Source organism: Lithobates pipiens, unplaced genomic scaffold, assembly GCF_037356315.1.
Source record: "Lithobates pipiens isolate NorthernLeopardFrog02 unplaced genomic scaffold, aLitPip1_a1.2 Scaffold_27, whole genome shotgun sequence".
NCBI classification, from domain to species: domain Eukaryota; kingdom Metazoa; phylum Chordata; class Amphibia; order Anura; family Ranidae; genus Lithobates; species Lithobates pipiens.
Window position 1 is genome coordinate 37,091,196 of NW_027507788.1, and position 22,799 is coordinate 37,113,994.

Below are 22,799 nucleotides of genomic sequence, written 5' to 3' on the forward strand. Positions count from 1 at the left end.
TAAGTCATTGCTGCTTCTCCTCCCTATCTGCTGGTCCATATCTCCCTCTGAACTCCCCTCCTCTTCCTCTCTTGTGGGCACCCACGTGACATCACTAGACACGTCATCATCAACGTCACCTTCCCCACCGCTATAAGTAGAGATCTCGGAGTAGGCAGCAACACCGGGGACCAACCTCCTCCTTGGGCTGATCTGGGTACTGGCGTCAGACTGCTGAGTAGCGCTTGTTGCTACCTCCTCTTCCTGATCCAATACCAAGAGTGGCTGCGCATCAGAAATGTCCTCTTGATATGGATCGGAAAATAATTCCAGTGACTCAAGCGGAAGGTATGTGGTGGTGGTGGTGGTGGTCGTGTTGTTGGTGGTAGTGTCTTTGGGGGTGCACATAGCAGAGAGTGAAGAAGAGGGTGCAGATCGAGAGGATGAGGAGGGTGCAGAAGAGTAAGGCTGAGCGAGCCACTCAACCAAGTCTGGTGCATCCTTTAAAGTAATTGAACGCACCTTCTGCAACTTCCCACTTTGGCTCAAGCCTGTTGCTCCTGCCCTACCCCTACCACCCCTGCGGAAGGGCCTGCCTCTTCCTCTGCATGTCATTTTTTAAATGACCCTGTGACAAAACTCTTAGTCCCTATACCGCTGAAGGACTGCTGCAGTATAGGTGAGCGGTCAGCAGTGGTGCACGTCAACCCTATCTATTGTGGACCTATAGCGGTCCTTACAGAACAGCAGACTGTACCGCACTCAAGCCTATGTACCGTAGCACCCTATACCAAGTTACCAGTCCTTATAAGAACTTTTGTGGACCAAGCAGGTTGTGTATTAGTGTTTAGCAGACTGTACGTCAGTCCCTATACCGCTGAAGGACTGCTGCAGTATAGGGCAGCGGTCAGCAGTGGTGCACGTCAACCCTATCTATTGTGGACCGATAGCGGTCCTTACAGAACAGCAGACTGTACCGCACTCAAGCCTATGTACCGTAGCACCCTATACCAAGTTACCAGTCCTTATAAGAACTTTTGTGGACCAAGCAGGTTGTGTATTAGTGTTTAGCAGACTGTACGTCAGTCCCTATACCGCTGAAGGACTGCTGCAGTATAGGGCAGCGGTCAGCAGTGGTGCACGTCAACCCTATCTATTGTGGACCGATAGCGGTCCTTACAGAACAGCAGACTGTACCGCACTCAAGCCTATGTACCGTAGCACCCTATACCAAGTTACCAGTCCTTATAAGAACTTTTGTGGACCAAGCAGGTTGTGTATTAGTGTTTAGCAGACTGTACGTCAGTCCCTATACCGCTGAAGGACTGCTGCAGTATAGGGCAGCGGTCAGCAGTGGTGCACGTCAACCCTATCTATTGTGGACCGATAGCGGTCCTTACAGAACAGCAGACTGTACCGCACTCAAGCCTATGTACCGTAGCACCCTATACCAAGTTACCAGTCCTTATAAGAACTTTTGTGGAACAAGCAGGTTGTGTGTTAGTGATTAGCAGACTGTACGTCAGTCCCTATACCGCTGAAGGACTGCTGCAGTATAGGTGAGCGGTCAGCAGTGGTGCACGTCAACCCTATCTATTGTGGACCGATAGCGGTCCTTACAGAACAGCAGACTGTACCGCACTCAAGCCTATGTACCGTAGCACCCTATACCAAGTTACCAGTCCTTATAAGAACTTTTGTGGACCAAGCAGGTTGTGTATTAGTGTTTAGCAGACTGTACGTCAGTCCCTATACCGCTGAAGGACTGCTGCAGTATAGGGCAGCGGTCAGCAGTGGTGCACGTCAACCCTATCTATTGTGGACCGATAGCGGTCCTTACAGAACAGCAGACTGTACCGCACTCAAGCCTATGTACCGTAGCACCCTATACCAAGTTACCAGTCCTTATAAGAACTTTTGTGGAACAAGCAGGTTGTGTATTAGTGTTTAGCAGACTGTACGTCAGTCCCTATACCGCTGAAGGACTGCTGCAGTATAGGTGAGCGGTCAGCAGTGGTGCACGTCAACCCTATCTATTGTGGACCGATAGCGGTCCTTACAGAACAGCAGACTGTACCGCACTCAAGCCTATGTACCGTAGCACCCTATACCAAGTTACCAGTCCTTATAAGAACTTTTGTGGAACAAGCAGGTTGTGTGTTAGTGATTAGCAGACTGTACGTCAGTCCCTATACCGCTGAAGGACTGCTGCAGTATAGGTGAGCGGTCAGCAGTGGTGCACGTCAACCCTATCTATTGTGGACCGATAGCGGTCCTTACAGAACAGCAGACTGTACCGCACTCAAGCCTATGTACCGTAGCACCCTATACCAAGTTACCAGTCCTTATAAGAACTTTTGTGGAACAAGCAGGTTGTGTATTAGTGTTTAGCAGACTGTACGTCAGTCCCTATACCGCTGAAGGACTGCTGCAGTATAGGTGAGCGGTCAGCAGTGGTGCACGTCAACCCTATCTATTGTGGACCGATAGCGGTCCTTACAGAACAGCAGACTGTACCGCACTCAAGCCTATGTACCGTAGCACCCTATACCAAGTTACCAGTCCTTATAAGAACTTTTGTGGAACAAGCAGGTTGTGTGTTAGTGATTAGCAGACTGTACGTCAGTCCCTATACCGCTGAAGGACTGCTGCAGTATAGGTGAGCGGTCAGCAGTGGTGCACGTCAACCCTATCTATTGTGGACCGATAGCGGTCCTTACAGAACAGCAGACTGTACCGCACTCAAGCCTATGTACCGTAGCACCCTATACCAAGTTACCAGTCCTTATAAGAACTTTTGTGGAACAAGCAGGTTGTGTATTAGTGTTTAGCAGACTGTACGTCAGTCCCTATACCGCTGAAGGACTGCTGCAGTATAGGTGAGCGGTCAGCAGTGGTGCACGTCAACCCTATCTATTGTGGACCGATAGCGGTCCTTACAGAACAGCAGACTGTACCGCACTCAAGCCTATGTACCGTAGCACCCTATACCAAGTTACCAGTCCTTATAAGAACTTTTGTGGACCAAGCAGGTTGTGTATTAGTTTTTAGCAGACTGTACGTCAGTCCCTATACCGCTGAAGGACTGCTGCAGTATAGGTGAGCGGTCAGCAGTGGTGCACGTCAACCCTATCTATTGTGGACCGATAGCGGTCCTTACAGAACAGCAGACTGTACCGCACTCAAGCCTATGTACCGTAGCACCCTATACCAAGTTACCAGTCCTTATAAGAACTTTTGTGGAACAAGCAGGTTGTGTATTAGTGTTTAGCAGACTGTACGTCAGTCCCTATACCGCTGAAGGACTGCTGCAGTATAGGTGAGCGGTCAGCAGTGGTGCACGTCAACCCTATCTATTGTGGACCGATAGCGGTCCTTACAGAACAGCAGACTGTACCGCACTCAAGCCTATGTACCGTAGCACCCTATACCAAGTTACCAGTCCTTATAAGAACTTTTGTGGAACAAGCAGGTTGTGTGTTAGTGATTAGCAGACTGTACGTCAGTCCCTATACCGCTGAAGGACTGCTGCAGTATAGGTGAGCGGTCAGCAGTGGTGCACGTCAACCCTATCTATTGTGGACCGATAGCGGTCCTTACAGAACAGCAGACTGTACCGCACTCAAGCCTATGTACCGTAGCACCCTATACCAAGTTACCAGTCCTTATAAGAACTTTTGTGGAACAAGCAGGTTGTGTATTAGTGTTTAGCAGACTGTACGTCAGTCCCTATACCGCTGAAGGACTGCTGCAGTATAGGTGAGCGGTCAGCAGTGGTGCACGTCAACCCTATCTATTGTGGACCGATAGCGGTCCTTACAGAACAGCAGACTGTACCGCACTCAAGCCTATGTACCGTAGCACCCTATACCAAGTTACCAGTCCTTATAAGAACTTTTGTGGAACAAGCAGGTTGTGTGTTAGTGATTAGCAGACTGTACGTCAGTCCCTATACCGCTGAAGGACTGCTGCAGTATAGGTGAGCGGTCAGCAGTGGTGCACGTCAACCCTATCTATTGTGGACCGATAGCGGTCCTTACAGAACAGCAGACTGTACCGCACTCAAGCCTATGTACCGTAGCACCCTATACCAAGTTACCAGTCCTTATAAGAACTTTTGTGGAACAAGCAGGTTGTGTATTAGTGTTTAGCAGACTGTACGTCAGTCCCTATACCGCTGAAGGACTGCTGCAGTATAGGTGAGCGGTCAGCAGTGGTGCACGTCAACCCTATCTATTGTGGACCGATAGCGGTCCTTACAGAACAGCAGACTGTACCGCACTCAAGCCTATGTACCGTAGCACCCTATACCAAGTTACCAGTCCTTATAAGAACTTTTGTGGACCAAGCAGGTTGTGTATTAGTTTTTAGCAGACTGTACGTCAGTCCCTATACCGCTGAAGGACTGCTGCAGTATAGGTGAGCGGTCAGCAGTGGTGCACGTCAACCCTATCTATTGTGGACCGATAGCGGTCCTTACAGAACAGCAGACTGTACCGCACTCAAGCCTATGTACCGTAGCACCCTATACCAAGTTACCAGTCCTTATAAGAACTTTTGTGGAACAAGCAGGTTGTGTATTAGTGTTTAGCAGACTGTACGTCAGTCCCTATACCGCTGAAGGACTGCTGCAGTATAGGTGAGCGGTCAGCAGTGGTGCACGTCAACCCTATCTATTGTGGACCGATAGCGGTCCTTACAGAACAGCAGACTGTACCGCACTCAAGCCTATGTACCGTAGCACCCTATACCAAGTTACCAGTCCTTATAAGAACTTTTGTGGAACAAGCAGGTTGTGTATTAGTGTTTAGCAGACTGTACGTCAGTCCCTATACCGCTGAAGGACTGCTGCAGTATAGGTGAGCGGTCAGCAGTGGTGCACGTCAACCCTATCTATTGTGGACCGATAGCGGTCCTTACAGAACAGCAGACTGTACCGCACTCAAGCCTATGTACCGTAGCACCCTATACCAAGTTACCAGTCCTTATAAGAACTTTTGTGGACCAAGCAGGTTGTGTATTAGTTTTTAGCAGACTGTACGTCAGTCCCTATACCGCTGAAGGACTGCTGCAGTATAGGTGAGCGGTCAGCAGTGGTGCACGTCAACCCTATCTATTGTGGACCGATAGCGGTCCTTACAGAACAGCAGACTGTACCGCACTCAAGCCTATGTACCGTAGCACCCTATACCAAGTTACCAGTCCTTATAAGAACTTTTGTGGAACAAGCAGGTTGTGTGTTAGTGATTAGCAGACTGTACGTCAGTCCCTATACCGCTGAAGGACTGCTGCAGTATAGGTGAGCGGTCAGCAGTGGTGCACGTCAACCCTATCTATTGTGGACCGATAGCGGTCCTTACAGAACAGCAGACTGTACCGCACTCAAGCCTATGTACCGTAGCACCCTATACCAAGTTACCAGTCCTTATAAGAACTTTTGTGGAACAAGCAGGTTGTGTATTAGTGTTTAGCAGACTGTACGTCAGTCCCTATACCGCTGAAGGACTGCTGCAGTATAGGTGAGCGGTCAGCAGTGGTGCACGTCAACCCTATCTATTGTGGACCGATAGCGGTCCTTACAGAACAGCAGACTGTACCGCACTCAAGCCTATGTACCGTAGCACCCTATACCAAGTTACCAGTCCTTATAAGAACTTTTGTGGACCAAGCAGGTTGTGTATTAGTTTTTAGCAGACTGTACGTCAGTCCCTATACCGCTGAAGGACTGCTGCAGTATAGGTGAGCGGTCAGCAGTGGTGCACGTCAACCCTATCTATTGTGGACCGATAGCGGTCCTTACAGAACAGCAGACTGTACCGCACTCAAGCCTATGTACCGTAGCACCCTATACCAAGTTACCAGTCCTTATAAGAACTTTTGTGGAACAAGCAGGTTGTGTATTAGTGTTTAGCAGACTGTACGTCAGTCCCTATACCGCTGAAGGACTGCTGCAGTATAGGTGAGCGGTCAGCAGTGGTGCACGTCAACCCTATCTATTGTGGACCGATAGCGGTCCTTACAGAACAGCAGACTGTACCGCACTCAAGCCTATGTACCGTAGCACCCTATACCAAGTTACCAGTCCTTATAAGAACTTTTGTGGAACAAGCAGGTTGTGTGTTAGTGATTAGCAGACTGTACGTCAGTCCCTATACCGCTGAAGGACTGCTGCAGTATAGGTGAGCGGTCAGCAGTGGTGCACGTCAACCCTATCTATTGTGGACCGATAGCGGTCCTTACAGAACAGCAGACTGTACCGCACTCAAGCCTATGTACCGTAGCACCCTATACCAAGTTACCAGTCCTTATAAGAACTTTTGTGGAACAAGCAGGTTGTGTATTAGTGTTTAGCAGACTGTACGTCAGTCCCTATACCGCTGAAGGACTGCTGCAGTATAGGTGAGCGGTCAGCAGTGGTGCACGTCAACCCTATCTATTGTGGACCGATAGCGGTCCTTACAGAACAGCAGACTGTACCGCACTCAAGCCTATGTACCGTAGCACCCTATACCAAGTTACCAGTCCTTATAAGAACTTTTGTGGACCAAGCAGGTTGTGTATTAGTTTTTAGCAGACTGTACGTCAGTCCCTATACCGCTGAAGGACTGCTGCAGTATAGGGCAGCGGTCAGCAGTGGTGCACGTCAACCCTATCTATTGTGGACCGATAGCGGTCCTTACAGAACAGCAGACTGTACCGCACTCAAGCCTATGTACCGTAGCACCCTATACCAAGTTACCAGTCCTTATAAGAACTTTTGTGGAACAAGCAGGTTGTGTGTTAGTGATTAGCAGACTGTACGTCAGTCCCTATACCGCTGAAGGACTGCTGCAGTATAGGGCAGCGGTCAGCAGTGGTGCACGTCAACCCTATCTATTGTGGACCGATAGCGGTCCTTACAGAACAGCAGACTGTACCGCACTCAAGCCTATGTACCGTAGCACCCTATACCAAGTTACCAGTCCTTATAAGAACTTTTGTGGAACAAGTGAGTTGTGAATGTTTAGCAGACTGCAGCAGAAGGGCAGCAGTCAAGTATAATATCCTTTCTATATTTGGAAGAAAGAATATTATACATGTACAAGCCTATTACTGTACCACTGATACCAGTCCTGAAAAGAACCTTTGTGGAACTAATAATAACAGCAAGTCTTTAAAATTACCCTCACTGCCTGACAACACTGCTTCCTTCCTGTCCCTATACAAATTGGCAAAAAAAGAGAACGATTAGTGGTTACTGGAACAGCTCTTTTGTGGACCTTGATAGTAACAGCTAATGATGATGATGATGATGATGATGATGAAAGACTAATCTGGCTGTCCCTGTAGCATACACCGTCCTTTCCCTTTCTCTAAACTAACAAAAGACACTCAGGCTGCTGCAAGAATCAGCAGCACAGCAAACCTATCAACACCTAACACCTATACCAGTCCTGAAAAGAACTTTTGTGTACCAAATAGCTAGTGGTTTATCTCTCCCTACTCCACACAGGAACCTGTCCCTATCTTAACAGAAGAAAGAATGTAAAATGGCCACCGGATCGGGTGTATTTATAGGTTAGGGGGAATGTACAAGTGTCCATGTGCTGTCATGTCTCAATTGGCTGTCCTGTATCACATGATAAACGTGTCACCAAAGGTTAAAGTTCTTGTATACATTAAACACGTAAGTCCGCCGCGGCGAACGACGGAAAAAGGCGTTCGAACGTGCGGACCGCGAATGTCGGAAATTCGCCGCGAAACGACCGCCGGGCGAACCGTTCGGCCATCACTAGTGTTGTGTGCCTCCAGCACAGTATACACCTGTATCTACTCTTTTTTGCTGGTGTTTTCTAATACAGGCATCTGCAGGAGTAAGTGGGTGTTGTGTGCCTCCAGCAAAGCACAGTATACCCCTGTATCTACCCTTTATTGCTGGTGTTCTCTAATACAGGCATCTGCAGGAGTTAAAGTGGGTGTTGTATGCCTCCAGCACAGTATACACCTGAAGATACCCCTGGTGTTGTCTGTTGCATATCTTGCATATTAGCCTTTAAAATGAGCACTTTTGATTTAGAACGTTCGAGTCCCATAGACTTTAATAGGGTTTTAAAGTTTGTTCAAATTTTTGGTCCATTCGAAGGTTCTGGTGCTCATCCCTACATGTGAGTGTAATAAAACTTCAATGGCTTGCATGTTTGTGTAATAAAACTTCAATTGGCTTGCATGTGAGAGTAATAAAACTTCAATGTGGTGTCCAGCACTCTTGGATTACTTTGGCTCTCTTAGCCTTTAGTTGCAGGATCCTGCTACATGGCTCACTTCTGGCTTACGGATAGGCGCCAACCTGACTCCTGGAACGAGGCCGCCCATCTCCTGGCTGTTAGCTGGGACACCTCTGACCCCTTGGTGAGACACTCTGTTTCCTTGGTTTCTGCCTGGGGCTCCTCTGACCCCTCAATGAGAACCTCTGTCTTTTATGTTCTGGCTGGGTTACCTCTGACCCTTTGGAGAGACCCTCTGTCTCTTGGCTTATGGCTGGGGCCCTCTAAACCCTAGGTGAGACATTCAGTCTCCCACACTAGGAGCAATCTCCAACTGGGAGCCCTGAGCTATCCCCAGGTTTGAGTATATAGCAACTTGCACACCAGTGCACAAAGCAAGGTCGATAAAGACATGGATGAGCGAGTTTGGGGTGGAGGAACTTGACTAGCCTGCACAGAGTCATGACCTAAACCTGATAGAAAATCTTTGAGATGGAGACTATGAGCCAGGCCTTCTCATCCACACCAGTGCCTAACCTCACAAATGTGCTTCAGGAAGAATATTCAAACATTCCCATAGACACACTCCTAAACTTTGTGGACAGCCTTCCCAGCATATTTGAAGCTGTTATGACTGCAAAGGGTGGGCCAACTCAATATTGAACCCTACAGACTATTGCCGTGTGTACACGGTTGGATTTTCCTAAGGGAAATGTTGGATGTGAGCTTGTTGTCGGAAAGTCCGACCGTGTGTATGCTCCATCGAACATTTGCTGACCGACTTTCCGCCAACAAATGTTTGATAGCAGGTTCTCAAATTTTCCTCCAACAAAACATTGTTGTTGGAAAGTATGATCATGTGTAGCCAAGTCCATCGCACAAAAGTTCAAGCATGCTCGGAATCAAACATAAGGAGCCGCACTGGCTATTGAACTTTCTTTTTCTCAGCTTGTCGTACGTCTTGTACTTTACCACGTTCCCACATTCGTAATTGTTGGCCAAAATTTGTGTGACCGTGTGTATGCAAAACAAGTTTGAGCCAACAACCTTCGAACAAAAAACACGGTTTTGTTGGTGGAAAGTCTGATCGTGTGTAGACGGCATAAGACTGGGATGCCATTAAAGTTCATATGAATGTAAAGGCAGGCATCCCAATACTTTTGGTAATATAGTCTACATGCAAATTTCTCTGTTTCTCTTTTATGTGTGAAATTATCTACAAGTAAACATATTGATTTAAAATAGATAACTGATTATGATAATGTTGATAATTTACATTTCGTAGGGAGACCAGAAGGAAACATTGCTTGCACCGCTGTGCCTGATGAACAGAATATTGAACTCGGCTGTTCCTGGTCAGGAGGAAATCCAGCAGCTAATGTGTCCCTGACCTTCAATGGAACAACAACGATTAAAACAAACAATGTAACCAGCCTGGTATCCATAGGGGATATTTTCCAAGGATCAGATCTCATCTGCCATGGAGATCAACTGGGAAGAACATCTCAGTGTACAATGAGAATAGGTGAGTTTTAGTATAATAATTCTCTATTTTCCACCACAGTCAGGGTTGTATCAATCAGACTCAGAGCCCAGATAAAGTAACATAACCCTGGGCTCCATATAAAGGAGGCAGCATCCAAAACCTATAAAACTATATTTAATGTCTTCAGATCTTTGTAAACAGGGATTTCAAGGGTTCTTATTTATTACTCACTATGAGGTGATTTACTAAGGCTAATGAACTTTTCACTTTGCAAGGGAATTTTTCCCAGAGCTCAGAGAATTTGGTGAGATTTCACTTTCCAAAGAATAGCCAAATCACACACAAGTAAAAAAAAAAAAAGTAAACCGCCTCTTTGCCTTTAGTAAATCAACCCCTATGCATGCTGAGGTTGATTTACTAAAGGCAAATAAAATATTCACTTTGCAAGGGAAATTCCACCCTGCAAAGGTGTACATGTACTTTGAAAAGAATGCCCAATCACATGCAAGGAAATAAAGCAGTACTTTTGCTTTAACTTGATTGGATGATGGAAGTCAGCAGTGCTTCACCTCATTCACTAAGTTAAAGCCGTAGTAAACCCGCTAATGTTTTTTTTTATTTATTTTTTTGCCACCTGCAAAGGAAAAGGCATAATGAGCTAGTATGCACCGCATTCTAGCTCATTATGAAATACTTACCTTAGAACGAGGCCCCGACATCTGGCCCGATCCACGCCGGGGGAGCTGACATGCTCCCTCTGCGTTTCTTCCCGGTATCGAGGCTCCGGCGCTGTGAGTGGCCGGAGCCGCGATATCGTCATGCGCGCGGGAGATTTCATCCCGACCGGGTCCGGCGACTGCCGGGCTTTCAGCCGAGAATCCCCTTGTGTGCATGCGCCGCTGCAGTCAGCGGCGCATACCGAGGGGAATATCTCCTAAACCGTTTAGGTTTAGAAGATATTTTTTTTACCTACAGGTAAGCCTTATTATAGGCTTTCCTGTAGGTAAAAGTAAAAAAAAATAGTATACAACCACTTTAAAGTGCTTGTTACCCCAGCATTTCATGTTCCTGATATGTACCTGCTGTACTATGTATCTGTTTTAGAAAGTATCCTTTTCTCTTTATATTGCTTCCTTTGTGTGAAATCCCTGGTGTTCCTGCCAGTTCCTCTGCTTGCCTATAAAAAAAACTGACCACACTAAGCTAAGCTCTGCTGGGAACTTAGCCAGATCTCCTCCAATAATCAGACTTGTCCTGACACGCCCACTCTGTACAGATTACTGGGAAGCTCAGTGTGCTGTTGCTTCTCCTCCCCCAGCTCTTAAGCAGCTGAGAACAGAGGGTATGTGATCACTTATAAAAAAGGGAAAACAACGTTTTTTTTTATATATATCTATACACAAATGTTTTTTGCCTTTCATTTCAGTTTTAAACTGAATGGGTTGTTTTACAAGGTGATCGTTACTTGCAAATTGTTTTGTCCTTGAATTGTATGGCCACTTTCATTTTTTAACCAGCCTAATGGAGCTGGAAAAAAAAAGGAAAAAGAACTAAAAAATGAGAAATACAATAAAGGAATTACATGAGCACAATCATAAAACACAATTAGACACAGACACATACAAGAAGATTATTATAACGAGAAGCCAATTAAACAATATGATGGACCAGGAGACCAGGAAAGTATTTAAGAACGTGGCGAAAGAAAGATACATGTGGGAGAATAAGCCTGGGAAATACCATGCAAAATATCAAAAGAAAAAAAAAAACTTTAAACTATATTGAAAAGATAAAAAATTAGAAAGGTGAAATGAAATATAAAACAACGGAGATAGCTAATGCCTTCAAGACATATTATAGTGCACTATATGCAATTAGAAATAAGGAGACACGAAAAAAGAGAAAGAGATCAGAAAATCTAAAACACAGGAATATCTAGCGGAAGCCAACCTACCAAAAATAGCAGTAGAAAGCGCAAAACTATTAAACGATCCAATCACCCGGGATGAAATCTATAAAGCCTTAAAGGAAACACCAGGAGGGAAAAGCCCAGGCCCAGATGGCTTTTCAATTAAATTTTATAAAAGATTTAAGGAACAATTAGTCCCAGAATTATGTAAATATCTGAATAAAATAGGAGAGAGAGCGAGGAAATAAGAAAGGAATCTCTTCTGGCAAATATTTCTGTTATTCCAAAACCAGGGAAGGATAGAACTATTTGCTCTAATTACTGACCAATAGCGCAATTAAACGCTGATACAAAATTATATGCAAAAGTCCTGGCAACGAGACTAAAAAACTAAAAAAAAATGTCAGAACTGATAAATGACGATCAAGCCGACTTTGTACCAGGAAGAGAGGGTAGGGACAATAGTAAGAAAATTAAAGTAGGCCCCCAATGATCTTAATATCGATCAATGCTGAAAAGGCATTCGATCGAGTAGAATGTTTTTTGATGGAAACACTTCAGAGTATAGGGATGGGACCAAGAATTATGAGATGGATAAATAACTTATATAAACAGCCAACAGCCAGGGTAGGGGTCAATGGGAGTATGTTGTCTGCTTTCGAGATGTTCAATGGGACAAGACAGGGGTGTCCGCTTTCGCCGCTCCTGTATGTCATTGCAAAAATACGAAACAACGTGATATAGGGGGGAGTAAAATTGAGAGAAGAAGAGCATAAAGTCGCAGCATACGCAGACGACATACTCCTATATATGACCAAACAAAGGCTGTCACTACGCTGCCTAATTAAAGGAATGAAGGATTATGACGCTCTCTCGAATTTCAAAATAATTCCTATAAAATTGTAATATTGAACCTATGAATAAATATAAAGGAAGAGAAATTATTACAGCAAGAATTCCCCTTTACCTGGGAAAAAAAGAAATAACATACTTTATTAAATAAGACCTACTGAAGAGGAATTATATCAAGCTAACTACATCCCACTACTCAATGAAATTAAAACAGAAATAAAGAATATAACAAGAAGATCAATCTCGTGGACAGGGAGAATAAACGTGCTAAAAATTGTGATTTTACCAAAAATAATATATAAATTTCAGATGCTCCCGATAAGAATACCATTAAGTTATTTTCAAGGTAATAAAAACACTATTTCTGAAATATATATGACAGAATAAAAAACCTAGGGTAAACAATAACCTATTAACTAGGGGAAAAAAAAGGAGGGATGGCAGTCCCGGGTGTGAGCAGGTACTACAAAGCAATTATATTAACTAGACTAGTTGAGTGGGCTAACTTAAACACTAAAAAGAGATGGGTAAAGATGGAGGATACACTTTATGGCACACAACTTCAAAAAATGATCTGGATACCACCAAAATATAGAACACATTGTAAAAAGATTCACGGGATAACTAATACAGTACTTAAAGCGGAGGTCCACCCTAAAGTGGACCTCTGCTCATCAGAACCCTCCCCCCCTCCGGCGCCACAATTGGCACCTTTCAGGGGGGAGGGGGGTGCAGATACCTGTACAGTACAGGTATTCTGCACCCACTTCCGGGATAGCTCTCTGCGGAAAGGGGCGTAGATTACGCCCCTTTTCGCAAGTGCCCGCCCCTGCCCCGCTGCCTGCTGGGAAACACACAGATCCCAGAGGCAGCGGGGACCATCCTTATTGTGCAGCGCGATTCGCGCATGCGCAGTAGGGAACCGGGAAATGAAGCCGAAAGGCTCCATTTCCTGATTCCCATACCCAAGATGGCGGCGGCAGCACCCAACAAGACGATCTAGAGATCGGCTTCGGGTGCCGACATCGCGGCCGCGCTGGACAGGTAAGTGTCACTATTTTAAAAGTCAGCAGCTGCAGTATTTGTAGCTGCTGGCTTTTAAAAAAAAAAAAAAAAACGCGGAGTCCCGGCGGACTCCCGCTTTAAAACATGGGATGCACTTTATCGTAAAGAAAAATGGAAATATAATTCTCCATTAATTTTTTTATACCAGAGAATGGAACACGGTTAGGGAAACAAATGGGACATGCACAATTAAAGCGGTAGTAAACCCGCACATAAAAAAAAATAATTTAAAAAAGGGAAAAAAAAACCCCTGCAAGGCAAATGTATAATGAGCTACTATGCACCGCATACTTGATCATTATCAAATACTTACCTCAGAACGAAGCCCCCGTATCGGTGCCCGGTCCCGGGGAGCTGACATCTTTCCCTCGGCGTGTCTTCCGGGTTTGCAGCTTCCGACGCTGTGAGTGGCCAGAGCCGTGATGGCGTCACTCCCGGGCATGCGCGCAGGAGTTTTCTTCCCAGCAAGGTCCAGCGATGCTGCTGGACCTTCAGCTGGGGCATTCAGAGCGCATGCACCGCTGACGTCAGCAGCTGCATGCATAGGGAATATCTCCTAAACCGTACAGGTTTAGGAGATATTAATTTTAGCTACAGGTAAGCCTTATTATAGGCTTACCTGTAGGTAAAAGTGTAAAATTTGAGTATGCAACCGCTTTAAAAGATATCATATCACAAGGGGAAATTATGACAAAGCAGGACTTAATAAAGAAACATGGGTGGTTTTATTTAAAGGAATGGCAGTATCTACAAATAAAACATTTCGTAAACACAATCCCTCAACCTATCAGAGAAGAGCGAGAATTATCACCAATGGAAAAGCTTTGTAATTAAAAAAAATCAGTAAAACATGGCATATCACAAATATATGAAATATTAACAGAAGCAGAGGAGAAGGGGATCCTACCTTTCATTGAAAAATGGGAACAGGGCTTAAAACTACATGAAATGCAAATGATAAGTGCAGTATATAACTATGCATCTAATACAGTATAACCTTGATGGAGGTAAATTATAAGTGCATGGTAGGTTGGCATTTGACACCAGAAAAAATACATAACATCCAGCCAAACAAATCCACACAATGCTGGAGGGACTGTAATCAACAAGGAACAACATTGCACATTTGGTGGGAATGCCCAGAGATAAAAGAATACCGGTGGGGCATATTAGAATACACAAAGATAATAACAGAAGAAAGGATTCCCCAATACCCCTGGAACTGTTTGTTCCACGAAACAACTAAAACAAAGAAACAATATAAAAAAACACTAGTCCCATTCTTGCTCAACACAAACAACCTCTTATTCCTAAAAAAATGGCTGTGCATTAAGAAGCCAAGTATTAACCAGTTCCCGACCAGTGCACGCCGATGTACGTCGGCAGAATGGCATGGGCAGGCATATTGACGTACAGGTACGTCCAATCTTTAATGGTGCCTTGCCACCGCGAGCACACCGCCGGCGGCGCACTCGCGTGCTGGTTGGGACCCCCGTGAGTCCGGTCGCGGGTCCCGCGGACTCGATCTCCGCGGGCATACCCACGATCGTCTCATGGGGCGGCTGAACGGAGAGATGCCGTTGTAAACAGCATCTCCCATTCTGCCTAGCAACTAGTGACACTGATCTCTGCTCCATATGATTGGAGCAGAGATCAGTGTTCACTAAATGAAAGCCCAGCCCCCAACAGTTAGTAACACACTCCTAGTAACACTTAACCCCTACACTGCCACCCACTGTTTAACCCCTTCACTTCCAGTGTCATTTACACAGGAATCAGTGCATTTATATAGCAGTGATTGCTGTATAAATGACAATGGTCCCAAAAATGTGTCAAAAATGTCCGATGTGTCCGCCATAATGTCGCAGTCACAATAAAAATCGCTAATCCCGCCATTACTAGTAAAAAAAAATGTATTAATAAAAATGCCATAAAACTATCCCATATATTGTAAACGCTATAACTTTTGTGCAAACCAATCAATAATCCCTTATTGCGATTTTTTTTACCAAAAATATGTAGAAGAATACGTATCGGCCTAAACTAAGGGAAACATTTTTTTTTATATATTTTTGGGGGATATTTATTATAACAAAAAGTAAAAAATAATGCGTTTTTTTCAAAATTGTCAGTCTATTTTTGTTTATAGCGCAAAAAATAAAAACCGCAGGGGTGATCAAATACCACCAAAAGAAAGCTCTATTTGTGGGAAAAAAAAGGACGTCAATTTTGTTTGGGAGCCATGTTGCATTGACTGCACAATTGTCGGTTAAAGCGAAAAGTGGTCTGGTCTTTGGCCAGCAAAATGGTCCGGGGCTGAAGTGGTTAAAGAGTGGTTACAGAGAGTCGACTATATTAATAATATGGAATATCTATGCAGTGCAGAGCAGGGACGGAACGAAAACTACAGGGCAATCTGGGAAAAATGGAAAACGTATAAAACGTCGGAAAAATACTTGCAGGCAATGATCAAAATAGGCTAAGGTAGAAAGATATGAGGACAACAGATCAAAAGGGGAGGAAGAGTGGGATAGCGGGGTTTACTTGTCATACGAGTTATAAATGAATAATGTTAAGATTCGATATGACGATTTATGTATGTACATCTATAAAATTCATAATAAAAGATTAAATAATAAAAAAAAATTTAACCAGCCTAATGCCCCATACACACGGTCGGACTTTCCGACGGAAAATTTGTAAACGGAGCTTGTTGCCGGAAATTCCGACCGTGTGTAGGCTCCATCAGACATTTGGACATTTTCCATCGGAATTTCCAGCATACAAAATTTGAGGTCTGGATTTGGATCGTGTGTAGTGATGGCCGAACGGTTCGCCCGGCGGTCGTTTCGCGGCGAATTTCCGACATTCGCGGTCCGCACGTTCGAACGCCTTTTTCCGTCGTTCGCCGCGGCGGACTTACGTGTTTAATGTATACAAGAACTTTAACCTTTGGTGACACGTTTATCATGTGATACAGGACAGCCAATTGAGACATGACAGCACATGGACACTTGTACATTCCCCCTAACCTATAAATACACCCGATCCGGTGGCCATTTTACATTCTTTCTTCTGTTAAGATAGGGACAGGTTCCTGTGTGGAGTAGGGAGAGATAAACCACTAGCTATTTGGTACACAAAAGTTCTTTTCAGGACTGGTATAGGTGTTAGGTGTTGATAGGTTTGCTGTGCTGCTGATTCTTGCAGCAGCCTGAGTGTCTTTTGTTAGTTTAGAGAAAGGGAAAGGACGGTGTATGCTACAGGGACAGCCAGATTAGTCTTTCATCATCATCATCATCATCATCATCATTAGCTGTTACTATCAAGGTCCACAAAAGAGCTGTTCCAGTAACCACTAATCGTTCTCTTTTTTTGCCAATTTGTATAGGGACAGGAAGGAAGCAGTGTTGTCAGGCAGTGAGGGTAATTTTAAAGACTTGCTGTTATTATTAGTTCCACAAAGGTTCTTTTCAGGACTGGTATCAGTGGTACAGTAATAGGCTTGTACATGTATAATATTCTTTCTTCCAAATATAGAAAGGATATTATACTTGACTGCTGCCCTTCTGCTGCAGTCTGCTAAACATTCACAACTCACTTGTTCCACAAAAGTTCTTATAAGGACTGGTAACTTGGTATAGGGTGCTACGGTACATAGGCTTGAGTGCGGTACAGTCTGCTGTTCTGTAAGGACCGCTATCGGTCCACAATAGATAGGGTTGACGTGCACCACTGCTGACCGCTGCCCTATACTGCAGCAGTCCTTCAGCGGTATAGGGACTGACGTACAGTCTGCTAATCACTAACACACAACCTGCTTGTTCCACAAAAGTTCTTATAAGGACTGGTAACTTGGTATAGGGTGCTACGGTACATAGGCTTGAGTGCGGTACAGTCTGCTGTTCTGTAAGGACCGCTATCGGTCCACAATAGATAGGGTTGACGTGCACCACTGCTGACCGCTGCCCTATACTGCAGCAGTCCTTCAGCGGTATAGGGACTGACGTACAGTCTGCTAATCACTAACACACAACCTGCTTGTTCCACAAAAGTTCTTATAAGGACTGGTAACTTGGTATAGGGTGCTACGGTACATAGGCTTGAGTGCGGTACAGTCTGCTGTTCTGTAAGGACCGCTATCGGTCCACAATAGATAGGGTTGACGTGCACCACTGCTGACCGCTCACCTATACTGCAGCAGTCCTTCAGCGGTATAGGGACTGACGTACAGTCTGCTAATCACTAACACACAACCTGCTTGTTCCACAAAAGTTCTTATAAGGACTGGTAACTTGGTATAGGGTGCTACGGTACATAGGCTTGAGTGCGGTACAGTCTGCTGTTCTGTAAGGACCGCTATCGGTCCACAATAGATAGGGTTGACGTGCACCACTGCTGACCGCTGCCCTATACTGCAGCAGTCCTTCAGCGGTATAGGGACTGACGTACAGTCTGCTAAACACTAACACACAACCTGCTTGGTCCACAAAAGTTCTTATAAGGACTGGTAACTTGGTATAGGGTGCTACGGTACATAGGCTTGAGTGCGGTACAGTCTGCTGTTCTGTAAGGACCGCTATCGGTCCACAATAGATAGGGTTGACGTGCACCACTGCTGACCGCTGCCCTATACTGCAGCAGTCCTTCAGCGGTATAGGGACTGACGTACAGTCTGCTAAACACTAATACACAACCTGCTTGGTCCACAAAAGTTCTTATAAGGACTGGTAACTTGGTATAGGGTGCTACGGTACATAGGCTTGAGTGCGGTACAGTCTGCTGTTCTGTAAGGACCGCTATCGGTCCACAATAGATAGGGTTGACGTGCACCACTGCTGACCGCTCACCTATACTGCAGCAGTCCTTCAGCGGTATAGGGACTGACGTACAGTCTGCTAATCACTAACACACAACCTGCTTGTTCCACAAAAGTTCTTATAAGGACTGGTAACTTGGTATAGGGTGCTACGGTACATAGGCTTGAGTGCGGTACAGTCTGCTGTTCTGTAAGGACCGCTATCGGTCCACAATAGATAGGGTTGACGTGCACCACTGCTGACCGCTGCCCTATACTGCAGCAGTCCTTCAGCGGTATAGGGACTGACGTACAGTCTGCTAATCACTAACACACAACCTGCTTGTTCCACAAAAGTTCTTATAAGGACTGGTAACTTGGTATAGGGTGCTACGGTACATAGGCTTGAGTGCGGTACAGTCTGCTGTTCTGTAAGGACCGCTATCGGTCCACAATAGATAGGGTTGACGTGCACCACTGCTGACCGCTGCCCTATACTGCAGCAGTCCTTCAGCGGTATAGGGACTGACGTACAGTCTGCTAAACACTAATACACAACCTGCTTGGTCCACAAAAGTTCTTATAAGGACTGGTAACTTGGTATAGGGTGCTACGGTACATAGGCTTGAGTGCGGTACAGTCTGCTGTTCTGTAAGGACCGCTATCGGTCCACAATAGATAGGGTTGACGTGCACCACTGCTGACCGCTCACCTATACTGCAGCAGTCCTTCAGCGGTATAGGGACTGACGTACAGTCTGCTAATCACTAACACACAACCTGCTTGTTCCACAAAAGTTCTTATAAGGACTGGTAACTTGGTATAGGGTGCTACGGTACATAGGCTTGAGTGCGGTACAGTCTGCTGTTCTGTAAGGACCGCTATCGGTCCACAATAGATAGGGTTGACGTGCACCACTGCTGACCGCTCACCTATACTGCAGCAGTCCTTCAGCGGTATAGGGACTGACGTACAGTCTGCTAATCACTAACACACAACCTGCTTGTTCCACAAAAGTTCTTATAAGGACTGGTAACTTGGTATAGGGTGCTACGGTACATAGGCTTGAGTGCGGTACAGTCTGCTGTTCTGTAAGGACCGCTATCGGTCCACAATAGATAGGGTTGACGTGCACCACTGCTGACCGCTGCCCTATACTGCAGCAGTCCTTCAGCGGTATAGGGACTGACGTACAGTCTGCTAAACACTAATACACAACCTGCTTGGTCCACAAAAGTTCTTATAAGGACTGGTAACTTGGTATAGGGTGCTACGGTACATAGGCTTGAGTGCGGTACAGTCTGCTGTTCTGTAAGGACCGCTATCGGTCCACAATAGATAGGGTTGACGTGCACCACTGCTGACCGCTGCCCTATACTGCAGCAGTCCTTCAGCGGTATAGGGACTGACGTACAGTCTGCTAATCACTAACACACAACCTGCTTGTTCCACAAAAGTTCTTATAAGGACTGGTAACTTGGTATAGGGTGCTACGGTACATAGGCTTGAGTGCGGTACAGTCTGCTGTTCTGTAAGGACCGCTATCGGTCCACAATAGATAGGGTTGACGTGCACCACTGCTGACCGCTCACCTATACTGCAGCAGTCCTTCAGCGGTATAGGGACTGACGTACAGTCTGCTAATCACTAACACACAACCTGCTTGTTCCACAAAAGTTCTTATAAGGACTGGTAACTTGGTATAGGGTGCTACGGTACATAGGCTTGAGTGCGGTACAGTCTGCTGTTCTGTAAGGACCGCTATCGGTCCACAATAGATAGGGTTGACGTGCACCACTGCTGACCGCTCACCTATACTGCAGCAGTCCTTCAGCGGTATAGGGACTGACGTACAGTCTGCTAATCACTAACACACAACCTGCTTGTTCCACAAAAGTTCTTATAAGGACTGGTAACTTGGTATAGGGTGCTACGGTACATAGGCTTGAGTGCGGTACAGTCTGCTGTTCTGTAAGGACCGCTATCGGTCCACAATAGATAGGGTTGACGTGCACCACTGCTGACCGCTGCCCTATACTGCAGCAGTCCTTCAGCGGTATAGGGACTGACGTACAGTCTGCTAAACACTAATACACAACCTGCTTGGTCCACAAAAGTTCTTATAAGGACTGGTAACTTGGTATAGGGTGCTACGGTACATAGGCTTGAGTGCGGTACAGTCTGCTGTTCTGTAAGGACCGCTATCGGTCCACAATAGATAGGGTTGACGTGCACCACTGCTGACCGCTGCCCTATACTGCAGCAGTCCTTCAGCGGTATAGGGACTGACGTACAGTCTGCTAATCACTAACACACAACCTGCTTGTTCCACAAAAGTTCTTATAAGGACTGGTAACTTGGTATAGGGTGCTACGGTACATAGGCTTGAGTGCGGTACAGTCTGCTGTTCTGTAAGGACCGCTATCGGTCCACAATAGATAGGGTTGACGTGCACCACTGCTGACCGCTCACCTATACTGCAGCAGTCCTTCAGCGGTATAGGGACTGACGTACAGTCTGCTAATCACTAACACACAACCTGCTTGTTCCACAAAAGTTCTTATAAGGACTGGTAACTTGGTATAGGGTGCTACGGTACATAGGCTTGAGTGCGGTACAGTCTGCTGTTCTGTAAGGACCGCTATCGGTCCACAATAGATAGGGTTGACGTGCACCACTGCTGACCGCTCACCTATACTGCAGCAGTCCTTCAGCGGTATAGGGACTGACGTACAGTCTGCTAATCACTAACACACAACCTGCTTGTTCCACAAAAGTTCTTATAAGGACTGGTAACTTGGTATAGGGTGCTACGGTACATAGGCTTGAGTGCGGTACAGTCTGCTGTTCTGTAAGGACCGCTATCGGTCCACAATAGATAGGGTTGACGTGCACCACTGCTGACCGCTGCCCTATACTGCAGCAGTCCTTCAGCGGTATAGGGACTGACGTACAGTCTGCTAAACACTAATACACAACCTGCTTGGTCCACAAAAGTTCTTATAAGGACTGGTAACTTGGTATAGGGTGCTACGGTACATAGGCTTGAGTGCGGTACAGTCTGCTGTTCTGTAAGGACCGCTATAGGTCCACAATAGATAGGGTTGACGTGCACCACTGCTGACCGCTCACCTATACTGCAGCAGTCCTTCAGCGGTATAGGGACTAAGAGTTTTGTCACAGGGTCATTTAAAAAATGACATGCAGAGGAAGAGGCAGGCCCTTCCGCAGGGGTGGTAGGGGTAGGGCAGGAGCAACAGGCTTGAGCCAAAGTGGGAAGTTGCAGAAGGTGCGTTCAATTACTTTAAAGGATGCACCAGACTTGGTTGAGTGGCTCGCTCAGCCTTACTCTTCTGCACCCTCCTCATCCTCTCGATCTGCACCCTCTTCTTCACTCTCTGCTATGTGCACCCCCAAAGACACTACCACCAACAACACGACCACCACCACCACCACCACATACCTTCCGCTTGAGTCACTGGAATTATTTTCCGATCCATATCAAGAGGACATTTCTGATGCGCAGCCACTCTTGGTATTGGATCAGGAAGAGGAGGTAGCAACAAGCGCTACTCAGCAGTCTGACGCCAGTACCCAGATCAGCCCAAGGAGGAGGTTGGTCCCCGGTGTTGCTGCCTACTCTACTTATAGCGGTGGGGAAGGTGACGTTGATGATGACGTGTCTAGTGATGTCACGTGGGTGCCCACAAGAGAGGAAGAGGAGGGGAGTTCAGAGGGAGATATGGACCAGCAGATAGGGAGGAGAAGCAGCAATGACTTACATTGCACAGCAGGGACAAAGCAGACTGCAAATGTATCAGGAGCGAGTCATCGACCATGTACGGTCACATCTGGCGCTCCCAGGACACCGGCACATGGCTCCGCAGTGTGGGCTTTTTTTAACGTGTCCGCTGCTGACAATAGCGTTGCCATCTGCAATCTTTGCAGTCAACGCGTTAGTCGCGGTAAGCCCAATACTCACCTAGGGACGACCGCCTTAAGAAGGCACATGAGCAGCCATCACCGAGCCCAGTGGGAGCAACGGAACACACAAAGCCACACTGCAGGCTCTCACCGTCCAGCCTCGTCTTCTACTTCTCCTTCTCCTCTCTCCTCACAATTGTCCTCCACTCCACCTTCCATCACGCCAAGCTCACATTTTTCTGCAAAAAGGCAGGCTTCCGTGGGCCTAATGTTTGAGCGTAAAAAAATGATGACGCCGGATAACCCTCTTGCCCAACGGTTGGCGGCTGGCTTGTCAGAACTCATAGCCCGCCAACTACTGCCATATAAACTGGTGGACTCGGAGGCCTTTCGCAAATTTGTGGCCATTGGAACACCACAATGGAAGGTCCCAGGAAGGAAGTATTTCTCAGAGAAGGGCATCCCAGAGCTATATGGCCATGTTCAGCGGCAAGTGAATGTATCTCTGGCACACAGTGTCGGTGCCAAGATACATCTGACCAC

At 46.0% G+C, this 22,799-nt stretch overlaps 2 protein-coding genes across 10 annotated transcripts in view; both read left to right on the forward strand.

The window, feature by feature from the left end:
- The window catches only part of LOC143933779 (cell adhesion molecule CEACAM1-like), a 538,186-nt gene that overhangs the window by 463,430 nt on the left and 51,957 nt on the right, over window positions 1-22,799 (forward strand). The window contains exon 2 of the mRNA XM_077456801.1: window positions 9,508-9,747. Within this exon, the coding sequence (XP_077312927.1) occupies window positions 9,738-9,747 (10 nt within the window). The 5' untranslated portion in view covers window positions 9,508-9,737. The remainder of the gene's footprint in view (window positions 1-9,507; window positions 9,748-22,799) is intronic.
- LOC143933776 (matrix-remodeling-associated protein 5-like) overlaps window positions 1-22,799 on the forward strand; it is a 337,821-nt gene that overhangs the window by 57,262 nt on the left and 257,760 nt on the right. The gene's annotated exons all lie outside the window — the stretch shown is intronic.